Source organism: Symphodus melops (assembly GCF_947650265.1).
Source record: "Symphodus melops genome assembly, chromosome: 10".
NCBI classification, from domain to species: domain Eukaryota; kingdom Metazoa; phylum Chordata; class Actinopteri; order Labriformes; family Labridae; genus Symphodus; species Symphodus melops.
In genome coordinates, this window is record NC_136700.1 from 7831872 (window position 1) to 7858381 (window position 26510).

Sequence of the window (26510 nt, forward strand, 5' to 3'; positions counted from 1 at the left end):
CACACCAGAACTAGTGTTGGACATGTTTGTAGATGGTATGGACATGACCCTGCCATGTAGATGATCAATGATCGACCTGAATAAACTTGTGCATGTGCACAGATAAAGGGATCGGTGGACGGAGACATGTGGGAATTAACAGGGAATCATATCATCTTCGTGTCCACGCCAATTATTCCATTATTTTGTAACCAGCCACAATGTAAACCCAACCGGTGTGAGCAAAGCCATTTGCCTTCAATGTGTTTGTGAATGGCTGATCTGTCACAGTAAACACTTTGCCTGATGCATCATCCAAGCTCCCTGCAATGTGTTATTTTAGGTGCAAAAAAATTCACCAGAGAACTTCTACACCATTCCTGCCAACGCTGACGCATCCCTGCCTCACTATTGTAGACTCAGACACGCTGGCATATACCAAGTGCTTTTGGCAGACTGGTGAAATCTGTACTTTGAAGTTGTTTGTCTTGAATTAAGTGATTTTCTGTCGGGGCATTGTACAAGCAGCAGGACAGCTGATTCATATACAAAAACCTTGGACCGAGCAGGGATTGTGCATGTTTGGAGTTCAAAAATCCCTTGACATGCAATTTCAGCTTTCCATTCAAAGCACAGGATAAATGGAAATGAATGTGTGGTGTGGGAAATCTGCTCCTTAAGGATCTCTTGATGATGATGATATAATAGCATTTACCAGCATGGCCATTAGTTTGACAAAATACATACGCAGAAATACTTCCTTATAAATGACTCTATAAAAAGCCTCTTCTGGAATGCATAGTGACTCATTTTGGTTTTCCCAAAAACAAATCCAGACGCTACATTTCTCATAAATGATAAGGAGATCAGTTCTGAGAAGCCGTCAGGAAGGAGGCTGAGACAATAGGCGTTCACTACAAGCTGTTATGGCTATAGGCACTCATCACCATGGTGTGTTTCATCCCCAATCTTGGAACAGCAATAATCGATCTGATGGCGGCAAGAAAAACATGTTGTTTTTCTCTGGCCCTGAGGCACGCAGCTGAAACACACACACTATAAACAGACGTTTTTTACAAGACACACTAAATAAATACCAATAAAGCACAAGCTGTGTGTGCTGTGTGGTGACCTCCACCCAACATTTAATTGATTTTAAGGGTTATTCAAAGGTTAAGGTACTTTTGATTGTTAATTGTGTATTAGCAGCGTGAAAAAGCAAGCTAGACTAAGAATAGAGCAGACGAGTTTTAATGATGACAAAGTGATGTGTAAAGCTTGGACTAATGCAGTGGTTTTCTAAAGTGAGGTCTAGGGACCTGCAGGGGTCCCTGAGTATGTTCCAAGGGCCACAGCAAAACAAAGAACAGTTTAATTTCTCTATTGTTTTCCTCTCTTGATAACAGCACAAAGGGAGCATGTATTAGTGTAATCTTTTCTCATTAGAGGCTTCGCCCTCAATACTGTTGTCACATGTAGTCAGTTATGAAGCTGTATGGCCAATTAAAGCCTTGAAAGACAGAAGCAGCTCCTTGGGACAAAAGACCACGGATTTAAATGTGTTTCTATCTGGAGGATCTTGGTATTAAAAGTTTGAGAAGCCCTTCCCTTTTATAAGAGGTTATAAAGATCCTGACTTCATATACTGTGTAGCCAGCGGGAGATAACCTTGTGAACCGCGGTTTGATCCATCACATCGAGATGTAGTGACACACAGCAAATAATAATGCTCCAGGAGAGTGCAATGCTGGGAGAGATAGCCTCTTGACCCGGGTACAACTCATAAACTGCAGTGCGGCATCAGCTGTATTAATATCACATACAGCCTCGTCGTCCACACTTTTTTCTTCCATGGATGAACATTTCAGTCCGTGCGTGTGGTTCGTATTAAAGCTGCGCCTCAAATGGCGCATAGCCTGTGCAAACATATCTAGGGGGCAACGTGGTGCATTATGAAATTAGTCATAATTAAGCACCTATTTCATAACCGTAAAAAAGTAGGCTACCTGCGCAAGACTCATGCACATCACAAGGACGCAGAATCCGCCTTAAAGGAAGCATGGTGATAAACGAGGCGAAGTGGCAACACCGTTTGATTAATTTGGGTTATTTTAGTTGTGTCTCACTCACCCCTTCTGAACATTTTGCAGGCCTAGGTGTATTTCGTCCTTGGTCCTCGGAGAATCATCTATTCTTATATTCCAGACTGAAAACTTGTGCGCTTTAGTTTTGAAGTTGATCCGCAGCTTCGGTGGCTCGTTGCGAGAATGTCAGATGTGTCTTTCTCTTTATTTTCTTTGAGATTCCTCCTTATCGAGTTGTAGCGCAGACCGCCGTGGGTTTGACAACAATTAACAAGATACAATAATCTCCTCAAAGTCTGGCAGGAATCGGACGCACCTGCGAATTAGGAGGCACGCAGCGAAACAGACGCACTGAAATCATCCACTCTTTCCGAAATTATGGTAACTCCAGTACGTGCACATTCAGTCCACCGCCACTTCTGATAACCAACTCCTTTTCAGGCGCAAATGACTGTAGAAACTGCTAATTAGTTGTAGGGGCAGATCGACGGTGAGCGCGAGCACTCCCCAAAAACAAAAATTCAAGTGGCCAATCTCAGATTCTCCTCTCTCGGTGATTCAGAGCCGTCCAAATCGCATCACATTCGTTAAAATCTCTAATTAACATAAGTTATTTGGATTCACATTCCGCCTCTGATGTCGGATTATAAACGCAGGCTCCTCAGATCCTCCTTAATAATATCGACTTTGAAGCCTTCGGTTTCCTTAAAATCCTCTCTTTTTCAGCTCTCCTCGCTCCTCTCGTAATTGTTACATTTCTGTGATCTTGTCTATGAAGATCGCTTAGCTTTTCCCCACACCTATGATTAGTGCCCGTTGATGCGCTCAAGGAAGGAGAAAGTATGGTGTAGTGCCTCAGCCCCTCCAACGGGCAGCATCCTGCTCCATCCCTCTCTCTGCCTCTGTCCCTGTCTGCGCCGGCTGGCACACACACACACACACACACACACACACACACACACACACACACACACACACACACACACACACACACACACACACACTTCGCTCCCTGACATCCAGAGGTCTTCATAAGAAACAAAACATGACACCAAGGGACAAAAGGGACAACAGCAGAGTATTAAGTGGAAGTGAAAATCAGCCTACTTTCTGATCACCCACCCAAATCAATATGTAATGAATAATACACAACGCATCAGATAACGGGGTAACATCCCCCCATCAACCTTTCTCTCTCTCTCTCTCTCTCTCTCTCTCTCTCTCTCTCTCTCTCTCTCTCTCTATCTATCTATCTATCTATCTATCTATCTATCTATCTATCTATCTATCTATCTATCTATCTATCTATCTATCTATCTATCTATCTATCTATCTATCTATCTATCTATCTATCTATCTATCACGTGTCAGTCTATAGGCTAATAATAAATCTAGTGCATTTAATAGTTATTCAATTGAATCAAATTTCATTGGCTTTATTTCAGTTCTTCATTTTAAACTTTAAAAAATGTTAGACCCCTTTTATGGCCCTTTTCTTGAATAGTATTTTAATTTGCTGATATTTTGATTATTTGAAATACATTACTCAACTAACCTTAGTCTGCCATGACATTATTTATATCTTCATGTAGGCTATTTAACATGTAGGCTGTGTATCTTGGAAAACAACTGCTCGGTGAATAGCCTACCTACATTAAGGGCAGACCATTTTTAAAAAATATACATATATTTGTATTTATTTGTTGTTTTTAAGATTTATTTTGTCCTGTAATAATTTGTATGTATGCTGTGTAATACTGTCCTGTGTGAATAAGATTACATGTAGCTAATTTCTTAATCCATATTGTTGTTGTTATTATTATTAATGTTTTTTTATTATTATTATTATTATTATTATTATTATATTAAATCATGTAATCTCCCCTGTGGATAAAAGGATGTACTCTGATCAATATAGGCCTATACCATGTGAACTGTTTTGTTCTGTTGGTGAGGTGCTGTCCCCTCTGTCCCGTTAACTCACATCAGTTTTATCGGTGCTTGATTTCTGTCCACTGATCTCTTCACTCGATTGCTTTCGCCTTTCCTTACCTCACATGTGTGGTGTTTTGGAGGAAAAAACATGGCAGCGCCTGAGAGTGAGGTACAGATAGTGCCTGCTAAAAAGCCAACAGGTAAATATTTTCATGGACTACATAATGTTTGCTGCAGTGGGACATGTCACTGCTATGAGTGCTTTATGTCGACACGTGCATTTTATTTTGACGACGTAGTTCAACAGACAATAGCTAGTTTTCGGTACAACAACACAGCGCTCTTGCTGCCAGTATACATAACACAGTAATGTCACGTCTTAAAGCATGGCTTTAAGTAACAGTCTAATAATGATAGTGTGGCCTTAATGACGGTATATGACTGAAAATAGTTTCCTTGTTAACGTTAGCTTCGATTAGCTCACGTGTTAGCCTTATTTTACACATCGGATCACGGAGAAGATGTTGTCTCCTTGTACGCAAATTAAAATCTCCATTAGCATCTGTGTTAAATAGTTTATATTCTTCCTGGCCTTTCCATCTCTTTATTGACAGCATTTCATCAGTTAGATCACTTAAAAACACATCAATCTTTAGCCTTCTCTGCCGTAGTGCTCATTGTATTATTTAGCTTTCTTTTCTACCATGCTGAGTGTGTTGTCTGGTTAGCTGTCATGCTTCTGCTTGGACTACTTGTATAATCTGTCTCTGTGTTACATGTTTCTCTTTCGGACAATCACCTCTGGGTTTATTTGGTTTCTCGAACACATTTCTTTCAAAATGTATCTATTTTTAATTCACCATTATATACCTATACATTATAACCTAAAAGGTCAATTTTGTTGTTGAAGAAAATACAAACTGTTGCTGCATTTGTTAATTGTGATAAAAATCGATCTGCCTGTCTGTACAGAAAATACATGGATTCACTTTGAGCTCAATATCTAAAACGTAGTCCATGAAATCTTCACCACACCTTAGTTTTTTTTTTTTTTTTTTTTTGCAATTCCTGCCAGAATTTGCTGCTAGCAGCATTAAAAAGAAGTTTTGAAAGATGGTTGACACACATGCAATATGTTGCTTTTAACTGATCTTAACAGTGTATCTCTGCAGAGATGTGAGACATTTCAATGTTTTGAATGAGAAAAGTGACTGAACCAAATTTAGCCCGTCTACATTCAGATTGTTGAACATGCCTGATTTGATTATGATTGACTTAATTTGAATGGCTCCATCTTCAGGGGATTGTGAGTCAGTGGGCTGTATGCATGGCTCCTTCTTAAAAGGGTCACTGAGGGAGAACTAACTGTGTACTTTGGTTGTAAAATAAGACTTTTTGCTTCAACACATAACTAACATCCTGACTCTAACTCTTTCTTCAGTCCGAGGGCCTCGACGGGTAGCCAATCAAATTCCAGATGAAATCCTGCAAGACCCTGAGTTACAGGAGGCCATCAAAGCCCTGCCTGCAAATTACAACTTTGAGATCCACAAGACTGTTTGGAGAGTGAGACAAGCAAATTCCAAGAGAGGTAAAATCTATGTTTTCTTGAGACACTTGATTCATTTGTCAAATGAGGATGAATCTGTATTTACTCTTAAAAGTGAGACATGCATCGTGTTTACTTCAAAAGATAGAAGAACACTTGTAGAATTAACTGTCTCAGAGCTGTAGAGGAAGTCTGAGGGCGCACTCACACTTGGCAAAAGTTGTCCCGTCACGTACATTTGATCAGGTTTTTATAAGACAGATTGAATGTACAAACATGCAGGATGCACAGCTTTAAGTATCCTATACAGACGCACAACATTGTGCAAGCATTCATTTCATATACCATCCACGAATGCATCTGTGCTTCACCCGCTTTGACAACTTCATTGTACTGTCATGCAGGTTTATTTAGTGACGTCACAAATCAAATAAAAGACCCCTATTTGAAAAGAGCATGTAGGTCATCCGGGACTTACCCTGCCAAAAGACATGTTGACAACAGAAACATATTAAAGATGTATTTATCTGAGTATGTTTACTCTCACGGGTTAGCAGGGGCAGCAAAGTAGAGCAGGGCGCTTTTCAGGACTACCTCCATGTCCACAGAGTTTTGGAGGCGCTCAACACTGAATTTGTGAGGGGGGGTGTTTAGTCGTCTTTGATCTATTACAGGGTGGGGGGAACAAACTCCCAGAAACTGTGCTTATGTGTTATTGACGGCATTAGAAGACTCTCACACTGCAGCTTACAGTGTGCCCGCTCAGATGTGTACCTCAACATCCAGGAAACACAAATGATTCTGTGCAGTCTTGCATAAAACAAGGAACATTTTTTTCACTTCTTTTTTAAATTTTACTGGTCGAGGATTTCTTTTTTGTTGCCTTTTGAACAACAAACATTTAAAGCCCTGTCAGCGGCTGAAAGGAGAAAGAATCTTCAACTCTGTGGGCAACAATTTGAGTTGCTATTGACAGGTCTTCACGTCAACACTTTGTGTTATCTTAAGTTTGTCAGTGTTCTTTTTTTGATGGCGGTCTTTTGAAATAATCCTGTTTGTTGTTTGTTTCAATAGCGTAGAGCCAAGAGGAACAGTCAGGGACAGTCTGGGCAACAGAAGTGACTTGAGCAGAATGGACTGCTTTGTGTTTGTCACCTCAGTAACGTCGATGTGTTCTGCTGTCCGACTGGAACAAATGATTTTGTGTTGTTTGACAAATATTCAATAAACCTGAAGAGAGAGAGAGAGAAAAATGAGTGTTCACATTTTGTAAAGGTCTTACAGGTTGAGTCTTAGAATGTGAAGGAAAAAAACCACCACCATGACTCCGTCATCTTAACACATGAACAGTTCTGTGACAGAAGTACACGGCTTTAACATAAAGACAGGGAGAACTTCTGAAGATGAATTTGACAGTCTTATTAATTGTTTTCATATATATTCATATATAATAGTTTGTTAGGCAATATAATATTTATACATTCATGTGAATGTGTGCTAATTGTGCTCATGTGTTTATTCCAGTATTATCATCCCAACCCCTTACTCTGATAAAAGCTTTCAGCGGCTTCATTTTTGCTGACTTGGGATCTAAATGTACGGTAACTATTGTCATTCTCCTGATGAGTCATTTTCTTGTTTCCCTGAGCTCACTTTTAGAAGGCGACTCTCGTAGCTAAATAAGGAGTGATTGTAAAAACAGGAATTTTTACAAATGGCGATGTGAATGGTTTCACTTTAACAACAATAATATGCAAGTTTCTTTCAAAATCTGCCCCCATGCATTGTTGCATGTGTGTTTTGACTTTTCCTCGATTGTTCTGCTCCCTGTGAAACAGGTCATTGGGTAGTGTTACAATGGCAGCCGCCAGCATGAGAAAAAAAATCATCTTTCATTTATGTAAATGTCAGAATGTGTATTCGTAAAGTCATTCCTGCCGAGGGTAAAATATGCAGATGGCAAGCCAAGAGGATTGAATCATTTCTTAGATGTCCCTGTGGGGCACGTATGCTTTCCACAGCTTGCTGGCTTTGCTTTTTTTTGGGGTGTGTGTGTGTGTGTGCGTGCGTGTGTGACGCTCTTTTTTCTTCTTTTTTTTTGATCAGCGCTCATCGTCTCTCTCTGAACTCACAGAGCATAACTCACCTTATCACCCCCTGTCTCTCTCTGTTCCTCTTTGTGTCCATCTGTTTCTTTGTCAGCCTTTGAACTGCTCTCGAGTCGCATGCACGCTGCCTTTCTTAAACCGAGGATTGAACAGCATACAGTTGAAATGTATTCTAGCTGCCCACAGCCAGAGCTTTGTTTTGTTTAATTTTCCCTTTTAAATCGGTTCGATTACTTGATGTTATATCTTAGTCTTTCCAAGTGGGGTTTAGTTGTATAGGCTTGGATAGAAAGCTGTCTGCTTTCTTTATTACTGTCACACAGTCAGTTAAAATAAACTGAAGTAAACACAGGGATTGGTTTATAGAGGAACTCTACTTTGATTGATGAATTATGAAAAAAGGAGTTTACAAACAAAGAAGTCAGGTGGAGGTTTTTTGGCTAGCCTTAAAAAATTTTTATGGATGCTAGTTTATCCATTAATTGGTGAAAATAAATAAAGCTGATTATGAAGTGTATCATTTATACTTTGAAACCTCTGGTTTGTTTGTTTTATTAGAGAAACTATTGTAAAGGCATGTTCCCAATGTGTTAAGTTTAAACGCACTGTATGTCAAATACCCCGCCAGGGGGCTCTTAATCAAAACAACAAAAGATGACATTTAGGCTGGTGGGGAATCATGGGAGTGATTCTCTCTGCTACTCTAAATTCTACATGTCATACATTTTTAAGGCTAAAAAAGAAAAACTGTCAGATGGGCTTCTGTTCCTCTGTTATCCCAAATGAAAACAAAAAATCCACTTGATTCTGTAAGAAAGTTTAAACCTAGTCCTTAAATGTGTATCCTTGGGGCGCCGGTGGCGCAGCGCGCGCGCCCCATGTAGCGAGGCTTTGCTCCTCGCGCGGGCGGCCCGGGTTCGCATCCGGCTTGTGGCCCATTTCCCGCATGTCTCTCCCCACTCTCTCTCCCTGTTTCCGACTCTATCCACTGTCCTTCACTATCAATAAAGGCATAAAGGCCAAAAATAAACCTTTAAAAAAAAAAAATGTGTATCCTCGAAAAGACCTCCCTGATGTGATTGTCAAAGCTGATATCAGAAGTCCTGTCTCTTCTTTATTTTGATTGGTCAGTGAGGGAGTGGTGAGACTGATGAGTGCAGCAGTGTTCCAACAGGAGAACAATTATCAATTTATAGTGCTGTGGGCACAGCAACAAAAAATAAGGCTCACGTAGAGGATGTTAAGAGTTTAGCTTCCAAATAAAAAGAGAAATAAGTACATATGGCCATATACAGTGCAGTTATGTTTGTATAATGTTTGGATGTTAAAGGAGCTTTTTCTTCATTCTTCCTATTTTACTAAATCCCATTTGAAAGAAACTTAAGAATTAAACAAGACGTGGAGATGAAGACAAAGAAGCACAAAGCAGTACAGCCTTGTGAGTCTTTGGAGACCTTGGATTTATGAAACTAGTTCTCTGGGGGGGACATGGAATACTTGGGGAGTTGTTCTGTTTTCCCTGCTCTTCTCACAACTACACCTCAGACAATCAAAAGAGTAACACTGCTGACGCTTTCTCTACAGAGGTTTGTTTCCTTGAGATTCAAGAGAATAAGCAACATGTGGACCATTCAGATTCTGCTGTGTGTTTGTCCATGTTACGCTTACATTTAGGAGAACATACCAGAGAAGTTGCAAAGATAATCCGAATTTTATCAGGAAAATTAAATTTTCCATTAAGGAATGCCTTAATGCCAGTGTTAATTAATCATCCCGCTCAGCCACAGATGGCCCACCACATTAACAGAAGCATCCAGATTGAAAATAAACTACGAGTTCTGTCCATGGCTGATATCTTGTTTTCCCCTAATTAATTCATCCCATTTTAACTAGCCTCTTTGTGCACCCTTCAGTGAAAGAACCCTCTTTTTTTTCATCCAAAAATACAAAACATCTCCCACAGTAGACAGACTGAAATGGCCTTTTCTGCTCTGTCTGAAAAAAAGTGTTCCTTTATAGGGGAACATGACAGAAGTGAGAGTACTACCAGGGTGACATTCAGGCACATTAGGCAGAAGTATCAGCAGACTGGACGTTCTTAGAAGGATCTGTATGTTAGACATTTTGTCCAAAGTCAAAGGGGGACTACTTACATTACTTACTCTTCATTTAAAAAGCTTTATTGGCCTTTGAGATCGCCCACACATGGTTTTCTAAAGACAAGCTGCCACATGAATTGGAAAACCAGCATCTCGCTTTGAACCAGATATACTGTATAGCATTGTTTTATCCAATGTGGATTTTTTTTAATTGATCATTAAATTTGTGAATGCATTCATGATAGTGGTAAAAAATAAAGTGCACAATAAATACCAAAAACTACAACTAGTGTTGTTACAATATGTTACGAGTACGATAATTGATACCTAATGGATCAGAAATAAATCAACATCCTATTAGCGGGCTAGCTTATATGCTACCCTTTTGTGTACCTCATGGAAAGATCAGAGTGTCTGTCACTGGGGCTTGGTGAGGTTTGAAGGGTTTGCTCGTACAACGCTGTTTTGTAGCAAGTTTAGCACACAGGTTTTGATAAGACATTAGGTTTCGCTATTAGCATTAGCTCGGAAGGCAATGTAGATCCTCTGGGGACGTCAGCAGTTCTGTTTGGAAATACGGGACAAACGGGTATTCTTTCTCTTGTAGCTGTTGCTCACGCTGAATCTAAATGAATGACTGGCGCACATCTACTTGACCATTGAAAGTCTAATCTGACTACCTTACTCATACTTCCACCTATTGGAGCTACAGATAATAATTTGAACTCTCTGTCTGGATCTTACTCTTCCAGTCACGAACACCAGAGCCACACAAGTTTAAGCGAGTTTTTTTTTTTTTTAATATACATTTTTGCCATTTTGGACTTCTGTACTTTAGACTCAACACAAAAGATGCATTACCATCCGTACATCACTGCAGTCTCAGTTGCTGCACTGTAGGTGATTGACATCTGGCCATTGCTCACATCCAACCCCAAATGTTTGCAACGCAATCACACACTCCAAATGTAATCTAGCACAGGATAATCCCTGTCTCTTGCCTTATTCTGCTCTCCTAGCTCTAACCCTCTTTTTGAAAAAGTCAGAGTAATCCCTTGGCTTTGTCCGCTCAGCCTGCCGTTCGTCGATAAATTGGTGTTTCTCGCACTTTCTTAGTTTACCTGCCGTCTTTGATTGTCAACAAAATCCCACATGTAGATTTCTTGCACTTAAACTTCCAACAATGGGTTCACCTTCTGCACTTGTTTGTGAGTTATTTAGCTGAACAAACACGACATCTGAAGCTGTTGATGAACCTTCGCCATTAAAGGTAGAAGCAACTCATCATCCTTGCGCTGAACATGTAGTCAGTCCCTCCTCCAGTGTCTGATTCACCTTTCGCCAGCAGCAGATGGAGAAGGCGCTTTGCTTCTGTCAGCTGTGGCAGAGGTGTGCTCTGAAACCTTTCTCTGTTAATAAACTTGCCCTTTTCCAGGTAATGACCTGTCTCTCACTGTCTGTCCGGGCCCTCTGTGATCCCTTAACCTTTCATCAGTAAGAAATGCTCTCGCTCCTCCCCTCCGCACTGCCCCATCTATCACTCCATCTCATGACCACCCTCCCTCAACCTCCCTGGCCTTTTGTCCGTCCAAGCTTTTATTGTTTAATGCTGTCTGCCACTGAAGTCTGGGAAATTGTTTTAAGCCTAGTCATGTGAAAACCTGTGTGTGCTGAATGCAGCCTCTCAGACTTATAAGTGTCCACTGAGGCGCTGATGGATTTATTGAAGAAAGGTGCGATGGGTTTTGACTGGGAGAAAATGTCATGGCTGATTGAAATAAAGCCTCCCTTCTCCAGGGAGTATTGCTCTGTGTGTCTGTCTGGATGTTTTGAGAATTCAGTTTGTGATCATCTCCAGTTTACAAAAAGCATGAATAAATAAGTGTTTCACAAAGAGTACAAAACAACAAAACAAAGAGCCGCTGACAGGAGGTCCTGACTTCACAGTGGAGTCGATATAATCTCAAACATCACTGAAGAAGCCCTGACTTTACAGACAAGCACGCCAAACTCTAAGAAAAAATCCCCTCAAAATGTTCAATAAAAGATCCCAAAACTCAAAGTATCCATAATGATTACTGAAAACATACATGCATAAAATACTGATTAATCTTTAGAAAGCATTTTCTTTTTGGATTCCGTGGAAATTGTAAATTAAACAAATGTATTGAACACAATTAAGAACTTTCTGGATGAAGCCTCTCAATTGTGAGCGTTTCCTAGATAGAATAGAATGTGGTTATTGTCATTCTCCAATTGTAGAACAAATTTAAAGGTTCTCCTTAAAGAGCACACATACAGTCGTACAATGTGTAGATCATTTTCCTTGGGTTTAAACATCCCATTGGTCTCGAGTCTGTGAGGACCGTCGCTTAACAATTTTCTTGAATCATATAGACAAATCTTCAAGTAACATTTTAATAAACAAATAAATGGCAACATTTTTAAATCTTTGATTTCTAAAATTCCAAGGTCATCTTGTGCCAAGATGACTTACTTCTTCTTCGATGAAACAGAAATTTAAATTCAGACTAAATAAACTAAACTAAACTAATCTTAAGGTGGTAAAACACTCGTCAAAAATGAGAACAGGTTTTTTTTTTAAATTGTCTGCCTAACAACACTATTTGGTTTGCAAATGTGGCTAATAATAGCATTGCTAGCAACACTAGCCTTCAACCCTCCATGTAGGTCAACGTTCACGTACAAATTGTGAATGTGCCAGTTTAACCTGACGCAGCCTGAATACATTGGTATCTTCATTTTTTAGAAAACAATAATTTCAAATCGAGCTTTGATTACGACATGCCGTCTGTTAGTAAAGCAGAGATCAGGCCACAGCCAGTCTATTGCTACAGCCCCCACTAGTGGCAGTTGGCTGCATTGCAGTTCGAGCCTAACATTTGACCGACATGGAGGTCAAACTTTAATGCCCAATTAATAAATAATATGTTTTTTAACGAAGCAGTTTTTCTGGTGCTGACCAGCGAGGTTGATGACAGTTCAATAAGTAGCCGATGAAACACACACATAACTGATGTAAAATAGGAGAACTGTTCTATTCAATTCCGTTACTCTTATTATTGGAGAAAAAAAAAAATCCCTTCCCACGTCACTGTGTCCTCTCCCTGCCACTTTCTTGCCTTTTTCAATCTTGTTCACTTCATGCTCTGATTCCTGTTCGTTCATTCCTTGCGGGAGAACTTGGCATCATCAATATCTTAGTAGTCTCTGATTCCAAGGTGTCCTCATGTTTATTTGATGACCTGATGGCATGCTTAATGTATACTTATTCATGGTTTCTTTGATGTAAAAACCACCAGACTTATCTTTTACAAAATCCCCAAAGGAATGTTCGGATTCTTTGAAACGCAAGAAAACATGATATTTTCAAAGAAGAAAAGTTTGTCTGGGAAGAGGAAGCTTAAACACTTTGATTCCTGTTGACATTTGTGAAACTATTCAACATGTAAATCCAATACAGTTATATTTATGTATGGAAATGGTCAAATCAGAGCAGATTATTAAGTTATCATCTAAGGAAATGAAAAGATAAAAAAACGCAGATTAGATGTTAAAAAGGGTGGCGCACTACAGGCGTGGTTTGTCTTCTTTAAATAGCCAATGTCTGCCCACTGGAATGGTTAGCGCAGAAACTGATAAATGCTAAGATATTAATAACACCTAACTAGCTTTTCAAACATAGACAAGGAGTAAAAAACAAACCAAAAAACAAAAACAAATAGAAAATGTAATTGAAACGTAAATGTGTGTGAAGTGGGAAGGTTGGGGGTATTTTGTGTTTTTTTTTTTCACTAAAAAAGAGAGTAAAACTGTGACTCACAGAGCTGGTGGCATGCACGCGGACAGACAGAAAAAAGAGTGTAATGGCTCTGTACAAGCCCTGAGCTGTAGAGCCAGACCTGTGGTGATTGGTTTGGACTTTATTTCCAACAACCCGTCACTCGCTAAAATAAACCAACAGAGCCGCCGTGGCAGAGGGGAAATTGCCCTGAAATGTCACCATTTGCTGTCAGTGGAGCTCTCTGAACCAGGAGCAGTCTATGAATAGCTTTGCTGTCCAGGATTTATTAAATGTGCCATCACTCTTGCACAAGAATGTTAACTTTTTCTTCTTTGTTTGCTCTCTCTCTCTCTCTCTCTCTCTCTCTCTCTCTCTCTCTCTCTCTCTCTCTCTCTCCCCTCTCCCCCCCCCCCCCCCCAGTTGCTCTCCAGCTGCCAGAAGGCCTTCAGATGTTTGCCTGTGTCATCGCTGACATCATTGAGAGGTAGGGTCGAGAAAGAACAAAATATATTTCTTTAATTAAACAACTTCAAGGGAAACCAGCCATGTATGAACTTGAACTACGGCAGCTGCTCTGGACTCATTAGGAGAGCGAGAACTTTTATCGTAATTCCCCGCCTTGCACTCGATCAGGGACTCAGCAGAAAATGAGACACGATTAGGGTTTTAGGACGGAGAAGATATCACGGCTCCACTCGCTCGCAGTAGGAGGAGGGATGAGATATTATTCTTGTTAATTACATCTTGTTTCAGCTCACATACGCACCGTTGCACGCCAGCACTCTGTCACACACACACACCAAAAAGGTTGTTTTGTTTTATACATCCTGCAGTGAGAAGTGCTGCAGCCTGGAGGTGCCAAGTCGTTCATCTTTTCTAGCACACTGTGGTTCGGCCTACACTGTGCTAACTACAAGACGTACTTCATTGCTTTCTAAATACAAACAACCATTCTGAAACCTCTCACATGAAGCACACTTTAAAGCACAGTTTTCCTCCCTGTTTTTTGTCTCCATGGTCTTATTTCACTCTTTCTCAGGACTACCGCCTGCTAAGTGTTTTCTGTGGGGAAAAAGGGTTGCCATCATTAAACACCACTTTTTCACAGATGAGTCAATACTAACCATGTGACAAGATGGACAAGGGGAAGAACAGAGTGACTGCAGTTTCTATATAATTTGGGATATTTGATTTCACACAGGAAACTAGGATCCTGTTGGACTATATTATTATTTAGCTTGCTTTTCTTTCCACCACGATGTCCATTTACCTTCACAAAAAAAGAAAGGAAAAAAAAGATGAAACGTTGCTGCTCAGAGAAGACGTAGGCAGGAGTTTGTGTTTCTCTCTTTTATCGGTCTTTATACTTTATCATTTTGTTAATCTTTTCTGCAGCTGTATCAAACCTCTCGGCCTCCATCTTTCACTTCCCTTTACCGTCATTTCTGATTTTTTGTTTTTTCTTTCACAAAAAAAAAAAGATGATGGTGAGGTTTTGATAAGGTCTTATCGGTCCAGCTGAAGTCACACTGAGAGCTACAACTGTTTGCTGCACAGCTTTTTAAACCACATACCCATGCAGTCTACATTCATACGGAGTCAGTGTCCATCACTGAGTTTGTTAAATCGGCTCAATCTCTTCTAATGAGAGCAATTAGCAGACACTAATTGCTTTTCTCGCTCGCTTCATACCTCGCCCTCTATCACTTATCTCTCTATATTTTTCACCCTCTCTCCACCATCCACACCATGTTTCCCCCACACTGCCACAAGGACGTTTCTCACGGTTTTTCCTTCAGTTAGACCCGTCAAATAGTTTTCCTTAAGCTATCATGCGTCTCCCCCTGTGCCGTTTTACCATGTAAGAATTTTTATTTGCAATTCTCGGTCTTTCCAGATTTAACAGATGGGTTCTTTGAATCCTGGATGAACATCACAGCCTCCGAGAAATACTGAATCTCTTCCATCTGGTGCACAGACTGACAGGTTGGGTTAAAGAACTTGGATGTCATCAGTTAAATTTTAAGGATCGTGGTCTTGCCAGAAAATGAGAAAGTTTTTTACTAAAGCAACCATGACCCTGCATGTTGGTCATCCAGGATCATGCAACATCCCTGTCATCCTGCAGATCCGAACTCGGGTAATGTTTTGGTAGATGTGCCCTTCTTCGCTTTGTCTTGACTAATTTAGATTTCACTCTCATTATACAGTAAGAAAAAGTTAAACTGCAGCACCAAGCTGTCGTTATGGAGAGCAGAGCTGCTCCACCAACAAGGTGAGAAGAAGAGAGTATCTGCTTTATTTCACCTGCTACCAGGCTATTCCAATATGCTAAGTAGAGCTCCAATGGTCACTTTAGGATCAGCTCATAAGATCAATCATAATTTCCTTATTGCTGACTTTCTTCCCTTTGAAATACAGCTTGATTCAAACATCTAAACTTGTTTCCTAAACCTGCATTTTTGTGGTATAAAGGCTTTTCAATGATAGATGGTGGCCAGACCGATAAAAATGGCATTATTGTTGTAATAAACAAATATTCTAATATGATTTAATCCCACTTTAGAGCGACCTTTTTTAATCTGCTTCTGTAAATGAAGCCAAAAGATTTAGAGATTACCCTTTTTTTTGACAGGCTGCAGTATTGCTTATAAACCCCGCCTCCTCCATGTTCACAGATAAGACACTAATCAAACTACCTAACCAAAATGTACTTGAGATACTTTTTTTTTCTCTCAAACCTGATTTCCGTTATGATAGTTATCTCGCCATGTTGTATTCGAGTCATCTGTGGTCTGAGAAGTTTCTTTCTGATGAGTTATTTGATGCTATAAAATTATATAAATGTCGTGATTGACAGACTGACAGAAGAGTCATATTTGCTGTGGACTGTAGCCACCTGAGGGACTTTTGCTTTTCTATCTGTAAGTCAAATGTGTGCCACGTTAGCAGAAACAACACATTCTCAAAACCTACTGCACAGACTCTCGATGCAAATTTGCAATATGTCGGCGTCCATCATGGCAATATTTTGGCTTTAGAATGTTGGACGGGAGGAGGCTAAGGCTTTCTGTCAATTTGTATATACAATCTATGGTAGACCACTAAAAACACTGAACCACAATGGTTGACTAAATAGAACTTGGTTGCCATAATCTCTATTCATACTTCAGAAAGCACTGCAGATGTTCTTTGTTAATCTACACCCTTAAAAAAGAGTGAGGCCAAAAGACCAAGATGTCCTGTTTCCTGTAACGTATTACATGTAGGTATCTAGACTCTGCTGGCTCGAAATCTTCTTAACCATACTTTGCTTATGTAATGGCCACAAGGAATGGCAGCTTAAGTTGACAACTAAATCACATCTTGGGGCTTAGTGGATCAAAAAGTGAATTAAAGGTCAAAACCTCCTGGTGGTTCCCTACAGTATGATATTTGACCCTGACGTGGGGATGAAACTGAGATATTTTTAGAAGGAATTCCAAGTCATGCTTTAAACGTGTTTCCCCACTATAATGTGACCTGCTAGATGGGGCCCTGGAAGTCATAGTTTTGGTAACAGTCTCAACATTAAGGGCTCAAAATTTGGCCAATCCGTTGGATGGTTTAACCCGCAGGTGAAAGCTGACAGTTTGTGGGTATTTAATCTGCCCCAGGATGAAAATGCTTGTTGGGAGTAAGGCAGGATGTCCTGCTGAGAAGCCTGTGAAAATGTCTATGCATCAAAAATATTGGAAATGGAATAAAAGTCTAACCCAAACCTAAATATATAACACTAAAATAAATACGTGAAACAGATCTTGCGGTGCTTTTACAAATGACTTTAAAAAGTGGAACTGGTATTTGGTGTTTGTGAATGACGGCAACTTCAGGATGTTTGGCTGTGTTTCCACCCTGCGGGTTACCAGAGAATCCCTGGTATCATCACAACAGGGCTGAGGTCCATATCAAAATGGGGATGAAAGAGCTAATCTGGCCTCAGAGTAAGGAGCTTCAGCAGGAGGGACTGCTAAATCTAAATGAGGACAATCTGCTCTGAATTATGGCTGCAGTTAATAATCCAGGCCAAAACACACTCTTTCTGCACTCATTTACATCATAGAGTACAATGCTTTAACGGGAAAGGAAACGCATGATTGTGAACACATATTAACAAAGAAACAGCACACGGAATGACAGCCTACAAAGTGACCTGTAAGTAGATTCATCCCCTTTCATATCTTGACAAAAAGAAACAGTCAAAATATTTGAAAAAAGAGTCGTTTGGTAATTAGTCTTGACCTGGGAACTGTTGACAAAATCCAGATGAGGTACACTTAGTGGACTGTAAGTTTTGCGACCGTTGTCCACATAAGAATACACAACACAAAAAGACATAATTACCATAATGCACAAATATATCACAGACATAGGATGCTGAGCGGTCAGTACTTCTCTGAACTGCCATCAGTATTACCATACAGCACCAGCAGTAATGTCCAGAACGAAAAAGTGCAACCCTTTTTCACCCTGGATTCACTTAGATAGAGTTGGTGTTTTCCTCCTCTGTGGATATAAATAACCTTGGAGAAAGATCTAGATAACGTCTCACCTACTATTCTGCAATTTGGGCGTTCTGTTTGTGATCATTTCCCCAAAGAATGCTTCAACTGCTGTCCTTCAAAAACAATAAAATATAGCACAAAACGTATTGTTGTAAATACAAAAACATTGAAACAGTAACATTTCATATTGCATGTTTTTGTTGTGCAATGTTTTTCTTCTATTATATCATTTAGCAAGTCTATACCAACAAACCTATATTCAAACCAAGGGTAAGAGAATTAAATAACATTGATGACTTCTTTGTAATGCTACTATAGATTTAAAATGGCACATTTGTATTAAATCTTCTTGAAAAGCAAATAAAAAAGAGTAAATATAAAAAGAGAATATCAATACTTGGTATTCACATTCCTAATCAAAAAATCAATGCAAACTCATACACAGCATGACAGATGTTTTCCAACATAATTGACCAGTGATGAATCAATGAATTAGAATTAGTTTCTTTAATTCAAAGTATGCAAGTGATAGAAGCTTTATTCCGAGCCTGCTTGATAGTAAACTGGGCAGTATAATAATAAGTCCTTTTAATGACACAAAAAAAGCAGCAGTTCTTTTATTACAACACCATCATCCTCTATCTGTTTTTCTGTGCTATTTTCTTTGTGTTCTTTACTGTCAGTGCTGACATTGTCAGGGGGATTCAAAGACTTATGAACTCTGCTTTCACAAGCAAACACAAAGGAGGGAAAGCTTTCAGAATAAAACAAAGAAATGGTAACTTGTGCAGGCATGCGATGATACATGTGCTGTCACTGACTGCACCATATGGTTTATTGCCTTTGATGGTATGCCAGCTGTCTGGATCTAGCTTTAAAATATACTTTTTATGAACTTCCTTCAATATTTACTGCTACTGCCTTTGTGACAGATGAGTAATATAGAAAGAGAAGCAGGGTGTGTGGAGCTGTCACTATGTCGTAATCCTGAGGACAGCACTAGCGTTTCATGTTCTGTCTCTCTGTGGCCTCCTGCCACCAAAAACCTTGGACCTCTTCATGGAGTTGTTCGCCAGCGACCTAATCTGAGGTCTTGTACTCTGAGGCTCGTTGCGTAAACGACAAATTTGCTGGGCATGCAAGGCCAAAAGGGGGCCTGTTATTGTGGAAAAACAATGTAACATCACTTTCCCTGGCTGAAGATAAGACCCAGACTACATTATAGAGAACAAGAGACAATTCAGTTTCTCTACTGGGCATTTTTCAGATTTAGTAGGGAGGTACCTGGTACTTGTGTGACGCAGTACTGGCATTAAGGAAAATTACACAAGTGATGTTTTAATTATGTTGAACTGTTGTCACTATAGGGCCTGTGTACAGTGGTGAACTGGTTATTGCAGCAGCGAGCTTTCTCTGCAATCTACACACATTTCTGAACAGGCTCAAACTATGCACACCTGCAGAGAAATATCCTGAAATAATGAGATGTGTAAATGTGCCAAATATTGCAGTTCAGAGAAAGGCAATGATATGTTAAGTTTTTGATTAAAACCGTAGTGCCTTGACAATCACCAGAATATTGATTCTACCCAATCTGGAAGTCGCTCCGAATCCTCCCCCAACAGTAACCAGTTTATGTCATGTCAAGGTTTTCAGGGAAAATAAGTCAGAAAAAAATATTTCCACTCTTTTCACACTCCAGAATAATGAGGCCAACGTTTTAGATGAATATAGAAACAAGAACAGGAAGGAAGCTTGCCCAAAAATGGCTTTGAAACAAAGATAGCACTGACTGAGTCCAAGCATTGACAGAAAAGGCAAAACCAGCCTTGGCATTGAGTGTACAGCGATGACTCAGTGATTTGCAATTAGTACAAAAATAATGGTGTTTCTCATCCGGATACTGAGTTGGTGAGCCACAACAGATTACCTAATCATAAATGTGTGAGTAAAATGTAATGAAATAGACCTTATTGTACTCATAAGCAAGAAAAATGTTCACAGAACTTCCAGCAATCGATTACTTGGAAATCTATTGAAATCTAAAATGCTTTATCCATGACTTCTCAATGTCGAAGCCTTAATGTTTCCTGTGGAATCATTTGTGGAACTACTCGATAGATACAAAACATGCTACAGTCATGGCAGGCATGTTTCCACACAATGAATCTTGATGGCTTAAAGATCCCATGACTTTTCCTGTAGCACCAACATAAGGCGTTCGTGGCACTGAATGAAATATCCGAAAACATTGGATGAATTCTCATTAAATCTGGGGTAGCGTGAAGCGTGAAAAACAAAACAAGAGGAGTCAGTCAGGGCTGATCAAAAAGGAGGATGCTGATTTTGAGAGGCTTATTGTTGGGCCTGCCAGGCCTCAGTTGTGTTCTATTTTGTATTCAGATTGCCAGTTAATGGTGCAACACTTACGCCCCTGTGACGTCTCGCCTCCGATAACGATGTAAAAAAAAAAGATGTAATGGGGGGACCGCACACCATGGGGGTAGCAACAGACGTGTTACAGAGGCAAGAATGTATTGTGTGTGTGTGTGTCTGTGTGTGCATGTCTGAGTGTGAACGCAAAGCTCCCTCATTGTGAAATCACAGACTGGCACACCAATATTACACGATTGCAGAATCAATATCGAAGTGCAAAGACATGATGATGGAGGAGCTTTGTTAGTCCGCTATTGAGAAAATCACAGTTTCCCAGAGGATTAGGATTCAACAACAACAGTGTTATGGAAGACATTCAGTTGGTGATCCCATTTTGCATCCCATTGCACTTGTTGCTGGTTTCTCTACATCATGTTCTATCTGAGGTAACTGTCAACATGGGCCCTGGATGGGTCTAGAAACCCTCTTTGTCACATTGCAGTGTGTTGGTAAATTAAAGTACAGTATGTACACCAGGCCCCTAGGCATCTCCAGGTGCTGCTCCATAGTCGTTTCCATCAATCAGAATAGATTCCTCTATATTTCTTATGACAGGTAGGATCTTTTCAGTGGGAGCAGCAGCCACAGCCCACAGCCTCCCAGGGTAAATGTCAACTCTACCATTAGGAAGGAGCCTGGAAGGAGCCTCCAACGCCTTCTTGCGCTCACAGCACAGCTGAGCTGAGGCAACGGATCTGGGTGTGGGTGATTGAGTGAATGTGCTGGTGTGCCAGCACAGAATGTATGTTCAGTATGTACATACGTATGCGCACCATGGTCGTTGCTGTGCTGTCTCTGACTGCTGTGTTCTCTTCAGCTGTTAAGGATTCTCATGCATGAGGTAATCACACATAGTCTAGCTGGAAAATGCGTTTCTGTGTACCTTTTTTATGGAATACTTTTGTATTTAGAATAGGTTTTTATTACATTTACATATACAATGAATGTAGTCCAAATGTTGTCATGTTAATGATTCAAGTTATATTTAATGCCTATTGGTTTTATTTGGCAGCCTTCTTGGATCCATCATGACTGTGAATCAGTGATCCCCTGAAAGGTGTTGAGTCTCCCAATATAAAGAGACTATGCGGGATTACTTTGGTAAAAAATTTGTTAAGAAATGCATAAGTAGCAGACAAAGCAACAGAGTCCACTATACAATGCTTTAATAAGAATATTTGACTTTATATCAATGCTACGTTTAGTTTGATGGAATCACGATTTGCGGATTAGCGGAGAAGAACACTGGAAAAAAAAAAAAAAACGTAATGCAGCCGTTTAACACAAGATCTCTGTGCACTGCTCACAGGATATAAACGTCACTACTTCCTTCCACTGTCTCTTGGGGAATTCTCCGCCTAATATTCTGCTGACACTCAACTATATCTACAAGAGCAATTAGGTTTGCTTTACAAATATTAAAACTTGTCAGCATATTGACTTCTCTGACACCTGGCCGATCTGAACAGGCCTGGGTAAAGGGGACTAGCTTGCGCTATTTTAGCTGTAGTATTTGTGCAAAGAGGAAGGAAGGGACTAGGGACACCCCTGATTTTTTTTTTTTTTTTTTTTTTTTTTTTAACTTTCTTTAAGTCAAACTTTGCTGATAAAAACATTTATCATGACTGCTTCCTGTGGGATTGAATGTAGCTATTTAACCCAGGAGATGAATCCCTCACCAAATGCGGAAGTTGGTTCTCCAACTTGCGATTCTTTGAATCCTCCAGCTTCAACTTCACCCCCAAATCCAGCCGGCTTTCAGCACTGGTCAGGCGCCAGCAAGCTTGCTGATAATTCCCTCAATGGAAGCTGTTGTCGCTCATATTTCATCCACTTTGGTATCATAGTTGTCAGGACACTTTCTGGAGCATGTTACAGAATTATCATTTGATCGGGAGTTCCAATACAAGCAAAGGCAGGAACTTCTCAGAGCAGATACTGATCACACCCAGCCGATGATGTGACACCCATGCTTTCACAGGTGGATTTCATTGTAGTATCAGGCTGTGGAGCGGGAGAGTGTAAAGTGAATCAGCTACACCTTGGTCCATTCACCTCAAAGACAAAGGCCTGTGGACCACTAAGACACCCAGTGTTCTATACCGTGTCTGCTGATCACATCTCATCGAGGGGGGAGATCATGTCTAGGCAGACTGCACAGCCTGATGGGTGCTGACACTGTGCCATGTGATATCCAGGCACATGGCACCTTGGAAATTGTGTGAGCTGTCAAAAAAATACAATTGGCTTAATGTAGAGATACAGTATGGCAAAAAAGTTGAATTTAGCAACACGAGGGACTTTTTTATTTGTTCTTTTACAGACTTTGACTTTCAAGCAAACTCTAGTAATAAGAGACCATTCCATCAGTTAAGACATCATTTTTATCTGGGGCTTACTACTCGTCGTTTGGGAAGACATATGTTTGTTTGGGTTTTTTTTTGCTTGCTTACAGGAGATGAGCAATTCTCAGCAATGAAGGTCACAGTCCTTATTTCCCCCTCTGTTCTGTCTCCTACACAACCTCTCAAACCAGCCATAATCGCTCTCATTTGGATGGCACAGTCCCAGAAACATGACCATGTAATTGCACTTGAGGAGAGCTGTGCACGGCTTGGAAAGAATCTATTGGAAGTATAACAAATTCTGTCCTTTTGGCAGCAGTTGAAGGACACAATCGGGAGATGCACGAAGCACTAACTGGAAATATAAAACAAGAAATAAAAGTGCTAAAGGGTTTGTTGTTTTTTTAAGCAAACAAATGAATATTTGCTTTTTGAACTGTAATTGAGCTCTTATCACTCTCATGACGTGAATCCCGCCATTCACAAGTCATGAATCAAAAATAAAACAGCTGGTTGAACAAAAAATATGAACACATCTGTTGTCATATTCATCATATGTTCCTATGTTGAGCCTTAATTTGATCAAAAGAGAGTATTGAAGATAGAGGAAAGAGATCAAGGAAAGGAACAGCTGCTTGTATAAGAGTCATTGTGTTGTCAGAGGATAAATGAAGGACAACTTAATCTGTGGGACTCTCCCTTAATCATCTGGCTTTGAGATCAATCTTGATGAGGGGGTGTTCCCGAAAATGAAGTGAGATCTGTAATGATAGACAGCAGCACAGAGAAATGATGACAAGAAGCAGAAGAGGAGAAGGATGGAGTCAAAAAGCTTGAGAGACTGAAAAGAGAGGGAAGAGACTGTGAAATGAGTCGAGGGAGCCTCATGACAGCTGATGGCGGGGGGGAGAGAGGAAGCCTTAGAAATGAATGAAAGTGGGATTAGAAGATTTGACCTCATTAATCAATACAAAAAAAAAGATTCTATTATTATCGTTTACTTATATCATGGGATATAAGCTTTATATGCAGGGCCGTACAGTTTTTGATTGATATTGTTTTCTACGCTGGAAAGTGAAAGTGGTGCATTTCAGTTTATTTCTTTAGATTTGGTCTTGGTATTAAAGTGTTCAGTATCCTTAAAGCCTCTATGTGTATCAAATAAAAATGTGATTACAGCTGCTTTATTTGTTCACCAGCCATTTTGACGAAACCCGACAAAGTAATGAAGAAGTCTTTATATTTCCATAAAAGAAAAGTGAAATCATGTATATTATGTACTGTATATGTATATCTATCCATCTATCCATCTATCCAGTATGTACCATGTATGTGCATCATGAACTGGAATAATACAAGAAGATTTCAGTTTTTTTCAAGATTGCAGAATTTTAAATGAGTTGAGTTTATTTTTTTGAGATTTTGCAGTTTAATGGGAAGAATAGGGCTAGGAATGGACACGCCTAGGCTTCCTCCTGTCCCTTTTTGTAATGAGTCAAATGTGTATTATATTGAAATTGGCTTTTTATTATCTTGATTTTTTTCTTTTATATATGTTTATTTTTTTAAATGTATTTTTAATCGTTCAAAATAAAGAATAAAGAAAGAATGAAAAAGAATCGGTGGCAGATGACCACATTTTGGGCTTTGGCTGCTTCCAGAAAAACAGTCAGTGCGTACAGCACAGCAAAGAAAAAGGGTCGGCACACAAACCACTGTCCTGCATTTCTCAGAAGCATTGCCACCGGCTATTAAGCGTTAATGTAATTTAACAGATATCAGCAGGAAAGTAAATCTTAAAAATCCACTCCGTTTCTAGACACCAATCCATTTTCACTTTTTAAATTTGCCTGTGAACAAAGAGAAAAAAAGGGAAGTCCTTCATTGCTAACCGCTAGCTACATCAAAAGCTTCAAAAACGTCAGTTAATGCTCACAATTGTCATGGTCAGATGATAGCTGATGGGTTCTGAGATTTCAAAGGTTGAACACTTAACATGCACTCGAGGGCTGATGGCACCTTTAATCTAGCTTGACCTGTAATTTAGTTTGAATGGTCTCATTACGCCTATTAAGATTGGTGACTACTAACACAAGTCTGATGAAACCTGATGAGTCTAATTTTCTTCTTTCAGAAGATAGATAGATAGATAGATAGATAGATAGATAGATAGATAGATAGATAGATACTTTATTGATCCCAAGGGAAATTCAAGTAGTTCAAGAACTTACATATACATTCACAGAAAAAAAAAAAAACAGTAGCTGTAAAAGTTGGTGGCCAATTAAGCAAAATATAGTTTTGTGATTACATTTTTTTAAGATAAAATCTGTGTAAAGATGTAGGTCTCAATCTGAGTTTTCACTTGCTGGAGCAATTTGAGCACAAACAGCAGTCAGTTGTGTTAAGTGTTTGGATATCATCATTTAGACTGTTCAGTAGATTGGATTACTGCTCTTTTTTTAAGCATGCCCTGCTATGCTGCACAGTTCAGGGCTCTATCTTGATAAAGCTGTAGGCTTTTCCATAATGACCCACGGCTCAGGCTTTTTGAATAAATGCCATGACAAATAGATGAGACACACTCACAGAAATAGCATTAATGATCTTGTTTTTCAGGGAGTTAGCGGATTATCTAATGGTATTACTGAAAACATCTGTCTAAGCATCAGCCGGCGCTCGCAGCCTCATCTCTCTGTGTTTACACATTCCTGGCTGGCGTTCAATGGCTGCAGTTAGAATGTCATAATTTACACAAGGATTTTTGTCCACAGATTTTTTGGGATTTTTTTTTTCTGGGAGAAACAGACAGCTCCGGATTCCTGTGTCAATATCGCAATGAAATATAGCCAAACAGGCAGGGAAAGCCATCAAGTGGAAAGCATACAGAACGATAGGAGAAGAGATCATTTAGTCCTTCTGCCCAATTCCCCTTGCCAAATGTATTTTTGGAGGGGAGCATTTGTTGGGATATTTTCTACGTTATATATTCGGAAAGCAGATTATAAACATCAGATTTGCTAATATTATCACTCACTCTTCCCTCATGTTGTCAGCATTAACTATCTCCTTCCTTTAGTCTTTGCTCCCGCCTTTCTTCTGTAGGTCTTGTGAAAAAGCACCCCTCTTGAACCTGTCGCATTTTTTTTTCTTTTTTCACTCACTTGTTTTCAAAATTCTTTACTCGCACACGGGACTTTAATATCCAACCTTTTCTGATTTAGTGTTGTTTTCTACCCTGATTTACCTCGACTGAACCCGTCTGATGAGGAAATAATAGCAGTTGCTCTCTGTCGAGCTTCCCGGCCACTTTCGAGAGAAGCCTCTTTTCCTGGGCCAACGTGCGCTGCCCCGTGCCAAACGCCTGCTCACAGACGCACAATGACTCAGCAGGGGAGCGGTGTGTTTGAAATGTAATGGAATAAAAGATGAGCCTTTAACAGACATAGGAAATAATTCGAACATGCATTCTGTTTATGGCAGGCCTTGTGTCGTCGTGTGTTTGAGTGCCAGTGCCTCGGTGTGGCTGCCTGTGAGGAATCCGTCCACAATTGCTCATTTGAGTTGTCTGCCCACAGTGTATCAGTGGCAACTGAGCAAGAGCAGTGCCACTGCACCTTTACCCA

At 39.9% G+C, this 26510-nt stretch overlaps 2 protein-coding genes across 2 annotated transcripts in view; one reads left to right on the plus strand and one right to left on the minus strand.

Annotated features, from left to right (window-relative positions):
• rtn4rl1b (reticulon 4 receptor-like 1b) overlaps positions 1 to 2993 on the minus strand; it is a 130139-nt gene extending 127146 nt beyond the window's left edge. Inside the window, exon 1 of the mRNA XM_079354801.1 lies at positions 2110 to 2993. Coding sequence (XP_079210927.1) covers positions 2110 to 2122 — 13 coding nt within the window. The 5' untranslated portion in view covers positions 2123 to 2993. The remainder of the gene's footprint in view (positions 1 to 2109) is intronic.
• Positions 2994 to 4010: 1017 nt separating this feature from the next.
• The window catches only part of dph1 (diphthamide biosynthesis 1), a 52427-nt gene continuing 29927 nt past the window's right edge, over positions 4011 to 26510 (plus strand). Inside the window, exons 1-3 of the mRNA XM_079354802.1 lie at positions 4011 to 4198; positions 5440 to 5589; positions 13980 to 14043. Coding sequence (XP_079210928.1) covers positions 4147 to 4198; positions 5440 to 5589; positions 13980 to 14043 — 266 coding nt within the window. The 5' untranslated portion in view covers positions 4011 to 4146. The remainder of the gene's footprint in view (positions 4199 to 5439; positions 5590 to 13979; positions 14044 to 26510) is intronic.